General features: G+C 36.7%; 2 protein-coding genes across 2 annotated transcripts; both read left to right on the top strand.

Annotated features, from left to right (window-relative positions):
- Positions 1-5,101: 5,101 nt before the first annotated feature.
- On the top strand, positions 5,102-7,856 carry LOC107880130 (scarecrow-like protein 14). Its single transcript, XM_016797342.2, has one exon. It carries the CDS (start codon positions 5,206-5,208, stop codon positions 7,420-7,422), a length of 2,217 nt encoding a protein of 738 aa, XP_016652828.2. The 5' UTR covers positions 5,102-5,205; the 3' UTR covers positions 7,423-7,856.
- Positions 7,857-12,327: 4,471 nt separating this feature from the next.
- Positions 12,328-15,388, top strand: LOC103344138 (scarecrow-like protein 34). Its single transcript, XM_016797209.2, has one exon. It carries the CDS (start codon positions 12,718-12,720, stop codon positions 15,127-15,129), a length of 2,412 nt encoding a protein of 803 aa, XP_016652695.2. The 5' UTR covers positions 12,328-12,717; the 3' UTR covers positions 15,130-15,388.
- The last annotated feature ends 490 nt before the right edge of the window (positions 15,389-15,878 follow it).

The raw sequence follows: 15,878 nt of genomic DNA, 5'->3' as shown, positions 1-15,878 counted from the left end.
TGTTTTGGGTGGTTGAAGAAGAAGATATAGGGAAATTGAAGCTGGTGGTGGTTGTGCAGCTCTTTTTGTTTCCCTTTTTATTTTTTAATGTAATGTTCCATTAGTTAAATTTAGCATTAATGCCAATGCAATTCTTGTAAGTTTCCATTTTGCTTATGAATGGATAATATCATCTGAAGGTCAACTTGGCCTTCATCAATTCAAAATTTTACTGTGAATATTATAAACATGGTGTCTACTCTTTTTCTTTTCCTGCTGTAAACCATGTTATTCATTCAATGCTAATGGACCAATATGCCCTTAGAAATCTTATGGGATTAGAATTAGATCCACATGTATAATATTATATTATAGATGGCATTACCTCATTGGTTGTCATTGTGGGACTTCCAGCGGCAGTCAGATTGGCATCAATTGGAAGTAGAATATTATAGGCTTGAGATTGGAGTTTGCTTACCTATGCGGAAAAACAATGATTAAAAGTCTTCAATTTTTAATTTGAAACCACTTTTTGCATCATGAGGGTTTCTTTCAATCCACTTTGCCGACCAGGTTAATCTTGATTTGATTTATTAGGAATTCTTTTCTATTATTATTTCAGGATAGGATTGATTGATGCGGATTTTTTTTCAATTCACACAATTTATAAAATATAACCAAAATTTCACGGGTTTACAAATAATTTGTAGTTCAAGTGATTAAAGCATCAAATCATACGCTTGATGTTATGTGCTCCATTCCCCACATCCCCAGTATCGCTTTTATTAAACTTTTGGCAGCTTTCTTCTTGTTTATTTTATGTTTTCCCCTCTAAGCTAATAGACATGGTGGTGTCTATTTCCTTAGAAAAGCTATAAAGTTAGAAGAACAAGTTGACAGATCGGGCAACGCAGCGCAGGGAGAAGAACATGAGAATATGCTTGGCTTAACATAATATATGCCAATGCCATGTGAATAATTGAGTCGAGAGAGGCCTTTCAAGATCAAGTTTGGATTGTTGAAGTTTCTTCATTCATTCATTCGTTCGTTCATATGTCACTCAAAAACAATGGGAAAATATGGTCCCCTCCCTTCCTTCCACAGACATTGTCACTGTTACGTCCACAGTCCATGCCCATACCTATCGATCAATCCCTTTCCTCTAATTTAGAGGGTCTTAATTGAAAACGGGACAACATTGGATAATATCGGTGAAAGAGGTTTCGGTGGCTACTAATAAATGGGCTTTCTCTTTGGTCATATCCTTACTATAAATGGCTAATAATAATTTTCATTTTTCTTCGTTGTTTCTTAAAGTTGAAAAATAAAATAATTTCGAGAAAAATGTGTCCGGTCGCAATTGCCTCTCGTGCATGGCCGCTTTTGGGGTAGGTCACCATCATGGACGCTAGCTACACGAAAACTGCGCTTGTTTAATGCAGACATTAAAAATTGAAATTATTAATTAAACGAGGATAATACGGTAAATTCATTTTTTTCATATTAAAAAAAATTAAAATTAAAAGAAAAATCAGATAATGGATCTTATTTTTAGGGTAATTATTTCCTTACTTCAATTTTATCCACTTACACTTCTTTTTTAGTTATAAAATGGAGTGTAAGTGGATAAAATTGGAGTAGGGAAATCACCACTCTATTTTTATGAAACACAACTAACCATTATTATTTTTTAATTCTAAAATAAATTAAATTTTTTTATAAAAAAAAAACCTCTCTGAGGCGCGTGTAGAGAGACTAGTATATATTATATATATACTTTTTAATATGCTAGGTCCATTTTCTGAGTAAAAAACAATTACTTGAGTTGAGGGGCTTATAGATTTGAGCCTAAGTATAGCTAAGGACCATGGCCTGCCTTGTGCATGATATAGGCTGGCTTGACTTTAGCCCAAGTTCTGTTTTTCTTGGTCTGGACTTTTCTCCCAAGTTCTCGTTGCCTAATCCAACTAGAGTTTCTAATATAATAAGTCTTAAGACCTTTTTGACCTTGTGGACAAAAGTATCAAGCCCGAGGAAATATATTGACCGAAAAAAGCCCAAGAGAATGTGTCAAGTTCAGCATATGGGATGTCAATGGAGCCAATAGTTTAACAAGTACCACAACGACATTTGATCCATTCCATTGGTACTCATTTCTAGGTCATATTTTGTCACAGAAAAGACCTAGTTTTTAATTTATTTTTTTTCGATTTTGTCTTGTTGTTTCAGAAAAGGAAAAGAAATTTAGGTATAATGTCAATAAGATAACAATGTGATATTATAATTTGACTAAAGAAAAGAATGAAAGGAATTATTCTCACACGGACTAGAAAAAAGTTTTATTCCCGCGGTTAATTTAAAGTAAAAGCGATATAATACATGGTACCGAGATTTGTACGTATCTGAAAATTAGGATAAGACAAGGAATTGTAACAGTTTTTCCACATTACAATGAATAGGTACTTTTGATTTGTTCCAATTAACAAAGTGCTTGAAACCTTTAAATCAAGAAAAATAAAAAGTAAAAAAGAGAAAGAAAAATCAAAACATAGGGGAGGAAATAAAGAAAGAAACTATAGGCTAGAAAATGATCAGGCCCCAGAATATTTTTTGAGCTGAGAAAAGACAAAGACTAATGGTGACACCAATGACTCAAAACTTGATTACATTCAATGGATAAATACAAGTAGTGGGGTCTAGACAAAACATGATTAGCCTGCTTTTGGGAATTGGGAGGAGACACGAGAAAGGGTGTTTGGATATTATTTCCATTTTAAAACAGGATTCTCATAAAGGCAGTCCAACACAAGAAACTAGACGATAAAATTTGAAGGTGGGAGAGTTGAGAACGGGGACCATGCAATTCATTTTTGGCCTGCATTGTCCTTGAAAAAAAACAAGGGGCGCAATTTCGAAACATCAAATTTATTTGGAATATGCATCGACCACGAATTAATTTAGTATGACTCATTCATTTGATATACGTGTAGAAATTTTTTATTTCATTTTTTAATGAATTATTTTTGCACTTATGTCAAACCACGATTTACAGGAACGACGACTTACTACTCCCTTATCCTTCAACTGTCATACATATCTCATTTTTCTGATCATCAATTCAAGTTTGAGAAAAAAGGGAAAATGGAAATGCAACCTAACCCAACCCACCATGACATGATGAGATTGTATAATTTGTATTTTATGAAGCATGCATGTTACTATTGATTTGATGTTGATGTTGATGTTAGGCATGCATGTGCTTGTTGATATAACACTATAACATTGCTTCCGGTGCACACTGCACATGGGACGAAATTATCTTCAAGATTCTTTACTCCTTGACAGTATGAACAATTTTTTTGTTTCCTAATTTTGTACCATCTCCTCAGCTATAGCCTATAGCTAGCTTTTGAAGTTTGAATCTTGAATTAATACGTATATGTTTATAAAGAAAAAGAGACCAACAGAGAGAAAGCTTAATTGCTAAGTTGAATGATTAATATATTATTCAACCAAACAAGAAAAATTATTTACCAAACAGGAGACTAATAAACTCGATCAATTAAGGTCAAGTAAGCTAATAATACTTGTCGGACAAGTAATTTGGAATACAGAAGCATATATAGAGATGAAGATGTGTTTTGAAAACTCGGGCTAGTAGGGATGTTTCCTGGTAGTTTACTCGGAAAAAGTCATAGTTCACACTCACGGAATCACGGGGTTGAACTATTAAATTTATCTCCACCTACCTAAAAGTCATTTGCATTATTTATTTTTAAATCTGATATTCAATAAGTTCTATCTAGAATAAGCGGTTGACTTCTATAGATCAGTAGTTTCATGTTCGAATCTCATGATATCTTGATAATATTTGTGTGAGAAATCTCCTTCCCCTTATAGTTTAGATTATTACTTGTATTTAAAAAAAAGTGTTTGAGCTAGATTTTTTTGCCTTTGACGCATATTTAATACTAGGTCATAGGACTAAAATATAAACAATCCAAGATTTGGATGGTTGAATTTAAAAAAATAAAGTCAAATCTTGAAGATGGACAAGAAAACCATGGAGTAAATCAAGTAGGCAAAATCAAATTAGATTCGCTCAATTTAAACATGTTAGCACATGCCAAGCCGGATCTAGGAGATCTGGGAAAAAAGAAGAACTTGGTATGATTTGATCACACAAAATCTGTGAGGATTTCATTAGATGATGTGCATGCTCACGTCGTGCTACACATTTACATAAATCTGATTGTGAAAGAAAAAACATATGCAGCATGCTATATGGTTCGATTATCCAATATTTCACCAACATAATGGAAATTTATTCAAATTCAATTAAATTGAACTCACCTATTTGGTACGTTGACATTTAGCATGTTTAGTTATTAGGAGTGGAGGAAGTCATAAATTATAGAAATTAAAAGAGATGAATGAAAATGAAATCAACTGCTCATTGATCAATTTAATTCATGATTTTTCAGGGTATTGGATTATAAATTTTAAAGTAAAAATAGCATAAATTTTAAAATACTAATACTTATGTGTAAATAAATATAGAAAAAAAATTAGGAATTGAAATAATTCCAATATTCATGTTTCAGTGGACACATAAGAATGAATTAGCCACTTGAATTAGATAATAATAAATAAAAAATAAAAAAAACTTTATAAATATCATTGGCCACCATCACCCATCACTCATTATTCTGTTTTTTTTGGCCTCTTAAAAAGTAAGGCAATGATTTCCCCACTCCTATGTTATCACTTACACTCCTTTTTTAATTATTAAAAAGGAGTGTAAGTGGATAAAATAGGATAAAAAAGAGTGGGAAATCACCACTCAAAAAGTAAAGTACAAAAGGAAAGGTGCTTAGGTTTAAAAATCATTGGCCAACTTTTAACACTCGCAGAGCCTACTGATTGGCCGAGCTGCGTGATCTCTGGTTAAAAAATGCCATGAAACCGCGCAGTGTGTCGTTGCTCATCAGCTTCCGCTTTTGACTTCCGCAACCTCTCTGCATGCTCTGCTTGCTTTGGTCTTCGTCTCTCTCTCCAAACCCATGTCTGCTGCCCATGACCTCGACCAAAGAATGGAATAGGGTTTCTCTATTCTTGCCCAGGTAAACAGATTCTTCAACTCAAATTCCCCAAGTTTCAGTCTTAATTTCCTCAATTTTCACCATAATCCAATTGGGTATCTTCAATTTTCTGAATTTCAATACCATGGATCCGGGTTTTTCTCAATTACCCAGTTCAAGTCTCAGTTCTGGTGACCAGACCCTTTCACCCAATTTCAACGAGTACCCAAGTAGTGACCCTTTTGTAGATCTTAGCTTTTTGGATCAAAACCCCAGTAACTCTGCTCTGTCACCGAGCTTGAGCCCCGAGGGAGATGACAGTGATTACTCTGATAGTGTGCTCAAGTACATAAACCAGGTGCTTATGGAGGAGGACATGGTGACAAAACCTTGTATGTTCCATGACCCTTTGGCTGTCCAAGCCGCTGAGAAATCTCTTTATGAGGTTCTTGGTGAAAAGTACCCACCTTCCCCAGACCAACACCCTCTTAATATTGAGAGCCCAGATTGTCCCTTTTCTGTAACTTTCAGTGACTTTAGTGCCATTAACAGTTCTAGTTCTAGTACTAGCCATTCGGTCGATTCTCGGTGGAGTAATGCAGATGTCATTGAGAATAAGCCCTCTATATTGGAAACCCCGATTCCTGATAACTTTGTTTTCCAGTCCACTTCAAAACCTAGGTCTCAATTGTCGTCGAATGGGAATGGGAGTGGAAATGGGTTGGTGGGTTCTTACATGAGTGAGCTTATGGTTTCTAATTTGTTTAGTGAGAGTGAATTGGTTTTGCAATTTAACAGAGGGGTAGAGGAGGCCAGTAAGTTTCTTCCTAGAGGTCAGTTGATTGTTGATGTAGAGAACAACAAGCCCTATACAGTGGCAAGTGGAAAGGCTGAAGATGTGGTGGTTAAGACTGAGAAGGATGATATCGAGCTTTTGGCTACAAGTTCAAGAGGAAAGAAAAGTCATGAGAGGGAGGATACAGATTTGGAGGATGGGAGGAGCAACAAGCAATCTGCGGTTTATCTGGAGGATACGGAGGCTGAGCTATCAGAGATTTTTGATAAGGTGCTGCTCTGTGGTGGGGGGAAAGCAGAGCCTTTTGTGTGTGGAGGTGAAGAAGTATGTCAGGATGAAGCAAACAAGGCCCTGCAGCAGAATGGGCAATCTGTTGGAACTGGCAATGGGAAGACTCGTGCCAAGAAAAAGGGCGATAAGAAGGAAGTGGTTGACTTAAGGACTCTTCTGATCTTATGTGCGCAAGCTGTTTCTGCTGATGATCGTAGGACTGCTAATGAGCTACTAAAGCAGATTAGGCAGCACTCTTCCCCATTTGGTGATGGCTCTCAGAGGTTGGCTCATTGTTTTGCAAATGGCCTTGAAGCAAGGTTGGCTGGCACTGGAACTCAGATATACACTGCTCTATCTTCTAAAAGAACGTCAGCTGCTGATATGCTGAAGGCTTACCAAAATTATATTGCAGCCTGCCCCTTCATGAAGGTTGCGATAATCTTTGCAAACCATATGATTTCGAAATTAGCTGAGAAAGCAGAAACACTTCATATTATAGATTTCGGCATCCTTTATGGTTTTCAATGGCCTGCTCTCATCCATTGCCTCTCAAGAAGAGCTGGGGGGCCTCCAAAGCTACGCATTACTGGAATAGAGCTTCCCCAAAGCGGTTTTCGGCCTGAAGAAAGAGTCCAAGAGACAGGGCATCGGTTGGCAAAGTATTGTGAGCGGTATAATGTTCCTTTTGAGTACACTGCCATAGCAAAGAAATGGGAAACCATCCAAATTGAGGAACTCAAAGTTAAAAGAGATGAAGTGCTTGCTGTGAATTGTCTGTTCCGGTTTAAGAACCTACTTGATGAGACAGTTGCTGTCAATAGTCCAAGGGATGCTGTTCTAAATTTAATTAGGAGGATGAATCCTGATATTTTTGCCCATGGCATTATTAATGGATCCTACCATGCCCCCTTCTTCGTCACACGCTTCAGGGAGGCACTGTTCCACTTCTCTGCATTGTTTGATATGTTTGATACCAATGTACCTCGTGAAGATCTGATGAGATTGATGTTTGAGGAAGAGTTCCTTGGACGTGAGGTTGTGAACACAATAGCTTGCGAGGGTTCTGAGAGAGTTGTGAGGCCTGAGACATATAAGCAGTGGCAGGTTCGGAACATGAGGGCCGGGTTCAAACAGCTGCCGTTGGACCGTGAACTCATGAACAAATTAAGGATGAAAGTGAAACTGGGATACCACCGTGATTTTGTGGTTGATGAAGATGGTAACTGGATGCTGCAAGGATGGAAGGGCAGGATTATGTACTGTTCCTCCTGTTGGGTACCATCTAGGACTTGAAATGCATGTTTGTTAGAACTGACATACACAAATAGGCAGGTACCAGTACTGTCCAACCTTAAATGTAACCATGTATGTTTGGGAGCTTGGACAACCGGAAATTTAACTGCTGTAGTTCTATTTAGACAGGTAGATAGAATTGCATTTTGCACCACCACTGTCTAGGTGACATTGTGCTAGCTAGGTTTTCGTAATTTCTAGTCTGTTAGTTTCACCTGGACTTGCCTGGAGTCAGAATCCTCCACTGTATATAGACCATTTGGGGTAGATCAGCAGGCGCCTCCTATGTAGCTTATATGTAGTCGATGAAAAAAAAAAGTTGATGTAATGAGCTTGCACTGCCATAACTCTATTAGAAAGATGGTTCATGAACTATTGTAATGTTGAACATTCTAGTTTTCTTTTCATATATATGAAAGTTGAAACTTTCCTTCGACTGAAGTCTGAACACAACTTTTCTGTTTCCAATGCCAGCTTCATCAACTTGAAAAGAGAAAAAAGGACAAAATTTGAAAATCAAAGGGAAAGAAAGATTAGGTGATGACCAATGTAAAATTGGCAATGTAATTTGTATCCGTCAGCTCCTTTGTCTTTCAGGCACATAGAGAAAGTTATGATGAACGCAGGCCTTTGAACTTTCCAAGAAAGTTGACTGGTATGTGCACAGCAGAGCAGAAAATCCGCATATTTTGGACTGCACTGCACGCAGACTAAAATGATGAGATAATCTCAATAGGTCATCTCATCAAAATAGTCTAACAAACCATTTCTAAAAGAGAGATTTTATAGGACAAAACAGATACAAAACAGCCCAACAATGTGGCTGAGCAGAATAGCTCTGATAAATAAAGCAACACGTCTGCATACAAACAGAGCAGCTGAACAGAGCAATGCAATAACAAAACAAAGAGGCGCAGACCGTCCTCCCAAAGATCCTATGCCCCTCAATAAGGACTCTGACATAAGAGTTATGCTTATCAACTCCTCACTCTAGCGTTGAATGAATGTTAGTCGTTCATGTGTTGTGGTCAATCTTGGACGCGTGTGGACAACTGATCTGATAGGAAATATGCTAGTGAGACAGTTTGAACGGTGTTCAATGTATTTGTCATTAACACAATAATTTTGTGCTATTTGTTAATTAATCATGGTTTGCTTTGAGAATACTTTTGAAATGCGCGTGCTTGAATGCGAGAGAGTGAAAGCGACAGTGAGAAGAAAGTAGAACGTCTAGAATGCTTGCGGTCCCCTCTTGTTTGCAAATTGCAAGTTGTCTTGAGGTCCAATCACTTCACACAAGATACCAAATTAATTGAGTCTTTTTCTTTTCCCTTAAGTAGTAATAAACTAGCCTAAATAAAGAAAATCCAAGAGGTCACTAAATACACCTCATTTCAACAAAAAAGGAATATTCCCACACATGAATTACGCGGGTTGAATAAGGCAGTGTATACATCTTATTGGACTCGAGTTCAATTTCCCATTTAGTATAAAAAAAATTAAAGGGACCATTCCAAACATGTACTATAGTCCCGAAAAAAAAAAACATGTACTATTATGTCATACCCAAAAAGTATGTACAATAAAGGGCAAGATTTATGCTATCAACTAAAGGAAAACAAAACACTTTAGGATCCGTTTGATAACCATTTCAATTTTAGTTTTAAATTTTCATTTTTTGTGCTAGAGTATAGAGGAAAAAAAGGAGAATATAAATGATAATGAGAGTGGAGATGAGAAGGATAAGTAACAAAAGTGAAAACAAAAACTAAAAACTAAAAATCAATTTCAAATTGTTTTACTTTTGTTACTCCTCCCTCCCATCCTCTCATCTCTCATCCTCTCTCTCAGTCTCACCCTCACTCCTATTATCATTTTCCTCTATAATCTAGTTTTTAAAAAAGATTTTAAAAAATAATTATCAAACGGACCCTTAAATTTTGATATTTGTATTTCTTTTAAATAGAACATTTATTATTGGGAAATTTGTATAAATACCACATGAACTTTTAGGCATGTGCACTATTACCACTTGAACTTTTAATTTTTATTATTAACTACCTAAACTTTAGAGAGTGTTGCAATGTACCGCTGATGTCTAACTCTGTTAATCAGCCTATTCTTTCACTAGTTATGGTACTGTCTAGATATGAGATTCCTTGTCCCTAATGATTAAGTTTTTTGTATTATGTTGCTCTTTCTTATATGGATTTTCTTGTATATCCGTTTTGACGTTTGAATGAAACTTCACTTTATGAATGAAATAAAAAAAAATTGAAGGCCAAATTAATTTGGAGATTTGAAGAAATCTATTTGGAATGAGCCATGAAATCCATATCCTCAAAAGGCAGGATGTTAGATGGCAGAGGGGTCTACTGGGCAAGGGGGAAAATTAGTGTTGGTAGGGATGGGAGAAACCGTGGGATAATTTAGGTTAGGTTTTCATAAAGAAAAAGAAAATATAAATTAATTATTATTTATAAATTATGTTAATTGTAAAAATGTTAAGTTTTTCAGTTATAGTGAATTGATGGAATTGCCCTTAAACTTAACGGAAAGTTTAACGCATTAAGACATATGTTGTATATTGCAACACTCTCTAAAGTTTAGGCGGTTAATGATAAAAATTAAAAATTCAGATTGTAATGATGCACATACCTAAAAATTTAAGTGATATTTATACAAATTTCCCTTTATTATATATCTTTAGTTTTATTATTCAACCCAAAATCATTAAAAATATTATCACATTCTCAATATACGATTTTAGTTAAAAGTCGAGTAATGCTAAGACAGAGAGAACCCAATTACATTTGGCATGATATGTAATCAAGAATTAGTCATGAACGTATAGAAACTTTACCAGACAAAACCTAATACAAATTGACCTTCAACCTCTCAATTATGTGACGGTACATCCAATCCAGACATGATGGCTACCAAAAAAAGGAAAAAAGAAACCACATCCGTGAATAAAAAAAGAATCTAGTGGCACGAGTTTTGATCAAATTCTTGTGGCCCAAGGCAAAACATGAGCAGATGGATAAATAAGCGAAATCTGTTTTTTATTATCTTAAAATAATTAGTGGCAACGTTAATCAATGCATGATGTGGACCCCCACTGTTTTGTATTATTGATCCAGCACTGTTTTCCACGTGATTAGCTCACACTGATCACTAATTTTAATGTTATTTAAGAAAATTGATTACTTAATCAAGTAGACTATTAGATTCTTGCTCTTCAAGAATACCAACCACATCCACATGGACTTGTAGAGATAGAGGCTTTGGTACTCAAGTTATGTTGAGCAACCGGTGGCTTTTCAGATGCCCGGTAGACTTGAGCTAGTTTGACCATGTCAATTTGGGAAAGTTCCAACCTAAAGTAAAAAAAGTCTCATGTTGGATATTCTTCAACCGCGTGAAAGTCAACCTCAGCCTCTCCGGGTGTCTGGAGTTTGGAAGATTTGTTGCAGTGTACACCCAAAATGAAGGTGGAGTGTCACTAAACTAAATATTCACCAGTTTCATGGTTTAGCTTTGATTTCTACTAAATCATCTTTTGGAGGAGCAAGATTGGGGAAGTTTTCTCAATGAACCCGATTACCATGATATAAAACCATACTAATATAATTGATCATTGCATGGTTTTTGTTCTTCATATTCGTGACTCTTGTACTTAATTTGAAGAATCGATATTATTTAAGATGTGAACTTTTTATATATGATTATTTAAGATGTATTAATTGACTGATTGTAAATTTTTTTGGGTGTTATTAAACGAATCTTAAAATTAACTGAGTACACTCTATGATATAAGTACACCATAATATTTAAATTAAAATGTAAAATTAACTAAGTACACTACTTAACTACCAAAAATACCCATGATATACCTAATAAACTCTATCACACAACACTAATCCATCGAAATTAAGTTATTAATATTAAAAAAAATTCCTCTAAGAGATGATTATTCAACAAAATCAGTTAACAATTTTCAATTTACTGTCCCAATAACGATCATTAAACTTAATTTTATTTGAAAATCCCTTAAGAATTTAGCAAAGCAAAGAACCAAAATGGAGCAGCTTTACTATTGTTGTGAAAAACACAGCTGAGGAAAATCCTGCAGATGGAGGTGTAATCAAGGAGCATGGCACGGCAAACATCAAACGACCACTCAGCTGTGGAAGACTCTCAAAACAACCAACAAGATACAAGCAAGAGCAAGGAGGATGGCACCAAAACAGTTCCATATTTACAAGCTTTTCTCCTGTGCTGAATCCTTGGAGTACCTGTTAATTAATGTGTGTTGGTACAATCAGTGCTATTGGAAATGGGGCCTCTTTGGCTCTAATTTCCATCATATTTGAAGATGTGATTAATTCCTTTAGAGAAATTGGGAAAAATAAGGTTGTGGGTTGAATATGCCGAGTAGAGTGTATTTAGTAAAATATTACATAATATAATGTAGTCAATTAATTCATTTCACAATTCAATATATTCTTTTTAATTATTTTATATTATAATAAATTAATAAATTAATAAATAATTTAATAATATGATATAATCAATTAATTTTAAAGTTCGTTTAACATCATTTTTTTTTTCAATACAGATGAGATGATAGCCTCAACCTTGAGGAAAGAGGGTTCCCACTATGGCTAGACGCCGTTGTCGACTGATTGTATCATTACATATGAAAAGAAAAGATGAAAATGAAACAAGAGAAAGAATGGGACAAAATCGACGGTTGCATAGTCAAACACGTGCACGACCAGATGGCAGACAGCAAATTGGTTTACCCGGTAACAAAAGAACCTCAGGACTCCCTGACTGACACATGCCCAAGTCCCATCCCATTTCATCTCATAAAGCGGCGTTCCCAGAAAGTTCGTGACTCTCTCTCTCTGCCTTGCATATATAAGGCACAAAACCCCTCCTCCAAGTTCTAGTTTTCCCCAAGGTTGACCCTTTTCAGTCCCAAACCAAATCTCTACGCTCTTCTTCAAGGTACGCCACACCCCTTCTTTGTTCAACTTGTATGTCTTCCTTTCGGTAAAGGTTCGTTCTTTGCTTAATCTTGTAGCTTGAACTTATAACCCTTTGCTTCTTCCTGAGCAAAAATCTGATGGGTTTTTGAGCTTCTTCAATCTACTTCGTTTAATTCTTTCCTTCTCATGTTGCGTCTGAGATTTTAGCTTGAATTTTCATCACTCCCTTTCTTTTTTGGTGGTGTTTGTAAGTTTAAGAAGGGTTTAGACTTTTTAGAGTTAGAGTTTCCTTGTGATTATGGATCCAACTATCAATGGAGTCCCTGAATACACGAATGGTTTCAATATTGATGCCGAGCCCTTCTTAACCAATTCAACTCAATTCCCAAATCTCATAAATGAATACCAATTTAACCAGCTCTCTCCAGATCTTAACTTTTTGGATAATCATTTTTCACTTCCATCACCTGATTTAGAACCTGGTAATTTTGTTCCTTCAATTAGTGTGAGCTCAGATGGAGAGTCATTTGTTCCATCAACTAGTTTGAGTCCAGATGGAGTCTCATTTGTTCCTCCCATAACTACAGTGAGCCCCGGAGGAGACTCTTCCTCTGATGACAATGACTTCTCTGAAACTGTTTTCAAGTTCATAAACCAGATTCTTATGGAAGAGAACATAGAGAAAAAACCCTGCATGTTCTATGATCCATTGGGTCTTCGTGTGACTGAGAAATCGTTCTATGATGCTCTTGGTCAAAAGTACCCTTCTTCACCTAATCAGCAACCCCTTTATATTGATCAAAATGTTGAGAGTCCCGATGGTAATTTTTCTGGGAACTGTAGTGATTGTAGTGGTAGTAATAGTAATAGTAGTGCTAGTCCTGGTACTAGCAACTCGGTTGATCCTCCATGGCTTGGCGATCCGGTAGACCAAAAACCTTTTTTGTCACAAACTTCCCTTCCCAATGACCACACTTTCCAGTTTAATTCACATCCCAATTCACGGTTGTCTGTTCCTCTGACAAATGACCTGACTAGTGTTGGAGACGAGCTGCATGTTGACAATGCACTGCAAGGCTCTTCTGTAAATGAGTTTCTGGCTCAGAATATATTTACAGATAGTGAATCTATCTTGCAGTTCAATAGAGGGTTAGAGGAAGCTAGTAAGTTCCTTCCAAAAGATAATCAGTTGGTTATTAATCTGGAAAGCAAAACAACGTATCCAAAAGTGAAACGACATGCTCCGACAGTTATTGTCAAGAAGGAAAAGAGTGAGAGGAAGAACTCACCTAATCGGTCATGGGGAAGGAAGAATCATGAGCGGGGAGATGTTGCCCCTGAAGAAGAGAGGAGTAGCAAGCAGTCTGCAGTTTATATACAAGAGAGTGAATTATCTGAGATGTTTGACAGGGTGTTGCTTTGCACTGAAGGAAATAATGAGTCTCCATGTGACAATGTTGCTCTTCAGAATGAAGCAAGCCAGGCTTTGCAGTCAAATGGACATCCACAAGAGTCTAATGGTAATGGTGGGAAAGCTCGTGCTAAGAAACAGGGAAAGAAGAAGGAAACTGTCGATTTAAGGAATCTCCTGATTTTATGTGCACAGGCTGTGTCTAGCAATGATTTTAGGACCACTAGTGAACTACTAAAGCAGGTTAGGCAGCACTCTTCTCCTGATGGTGATGGATCTCAAAGGTTGGCTCACTTTTTTGCAAATGCTCTTGAGGCTCGTATGGCTGGCACTGGCACTGGAACACAGATGTTTTATGCTTCCCTTGCTTCCAAAAGGACATCAGTGGTCGATACTTTGAAAGCTTACCAAGTTCATCTTTCAGCTTGCCCTTTCAAGAGAATATCACTTTTCTTCAAAAACAAGATGATTTTGAAGATGGCTGAGAAAGCAACAACCCTTCATATTGTGGATTTTGGTATCCTCTATGGTTTTCAGTGGCCAATCCTTATCCAGCATCTTTCGAAGAGACCTGGTGGACCTCCCAAGCTACGCATAACGGGGATAGAGGTACCCCAACCTGGGTTTCGTCCAGCAGATTGGATTGAAGAGACTGGACGCCGCCTGGCAAAATATTGTGAGCGTTTTAATGTACCTTTTGAGTATAATGCCATAGCATCACAGAATTGGGAATCTATCAAACTAGAGGATCTCAAGACTGAAAGGAATGAGGTGCTTGCTGTGAATTGTATGTTACGTTTCAAGAACCTACTTGATGAGACAGTTGAAGTTAACTGTCCAAGGGATTCCGTTCTAAAACTAATCAGAAGGATGAAACCAGATATTTTTGTCCATACCATTGTCAATGGTTCCTACAATGCCCCTTTCTTTGTCACTCGATTTCGGGAGGCTCTCTTCCACTTCTCTGCCCTGTATGATGCGTTTGATATTAATATAGCCCGTGACAATGAAGAGAGGTTGATGTTTGAGAGTTTCTATGGCCGGGAGGCTATGAATGTAATAGCATGTGAGGGCTTAGAAAGGGTTGAGAGGCCTGAGACATATAAGCAGTGGCAGCTTCGTTGTACAAGGGCTGGTTTGCGGCCGCTGCCATTGGACCAAGATATGCTGAAGATCTTTAAGGATAAGGTGAAGGCATGGTACCACAAAGATTTTGTAATTGATCAAGACAGTGATTGGATGCTTCAAGGATGGAAGGGTCGAATTGTCTATGCTTCTTCTTGTTGGGTTCCAGCATAGGAATCTTGTAAAGCATGGCCTATTTGAATTTCTTTGAGAATTGTGATGCAAGGGTGTCTGATAAAATGACATTCCGCCTTTCTTGTTGGATTTGTAATCAAATGAAATTCCGCCTTTCTTGATTCGCTTTCCATCAGTAGTTGTAATAAGGGGAAATTTTCATTCTGAATCTTGTACAGTCTTTTGCGAAGTCTTGTGTTTGTTTTATCAGATGTTTCAAGAAGTGGCATTACGGAATTCATTATATATTGCATGTTCATTTGTCTTCTATTGATCAGTCGTTTTGTTCACAAGTTATCTGTTGTGTTGCTCATAGGTTTTTTTTTGGGTATGAATAGCATCTCTACTTTATTGTGCTAATGCATAAAATTACTTCCAGAATTTCTGAATTACTTCCAAAGCTACTGACTCTCTGACTATCTTTGAAAGGGTGCTCATAATCCTTGTGAAATTTTCTCGGATGTTTGTTACAGACAGTTGTGGCTCTGATTTATTGGTCTCTGTTCTTGTTTTCACTTTCATACTAAAATCTTCTCACTGAAACTCACCGAGCATTTGCCCCTCTTTTCTATTAACCTTTTGGTCATTGTTTCAAAATGTTGCAACATTAGGCGTACAGTCAATTTTGTCAAATTTTCTGTTAAAATTCATATCGTGCGATTTTGAAGGGGGTAAATTTGTCACTCTACTTATTGTCTCCCTCCTCTCTTCTAGTTTTAATGGATGCTGCAGGTTCATTCGCTGCTCTA

The sequence above is a fragment of the Prunus mume genome, linkage group LG1, assembly GCF_029339155.1.
Source record: "Prunus mume cultivar Tortuosa linkage group LG1, ASM2933915v1, whole genome shotgun sequence".
In the NCBI taxonomy this organism is placed as follows: Eukaryota; Viridiplantae; Streptophyta; class Magnoliopsida; order Rosales; family Rosaceae; genus Prunus; species Prunus mume.
This window is presented reverse-complemented; position numbering and strand designations above follow the sequence as displayed.

What these genes read in the sequence shown, in the direction of transcription:
- LOC107880130 (XM_016797342.2), top strand. Translation starts at nt 5,206, where the DNA reads ATGGATCCGGGTTTTTCTCAATTACCCAGTTCAAGTCTCAGTTCTGGT.
- LOC103344138 (XM_016797209.2), top strand. Translation starts at nt 12,718, where the DNA reads ATGGATCCAACTATCAATGGAGTCCCTGAATACACGAATGGTTTCAAT.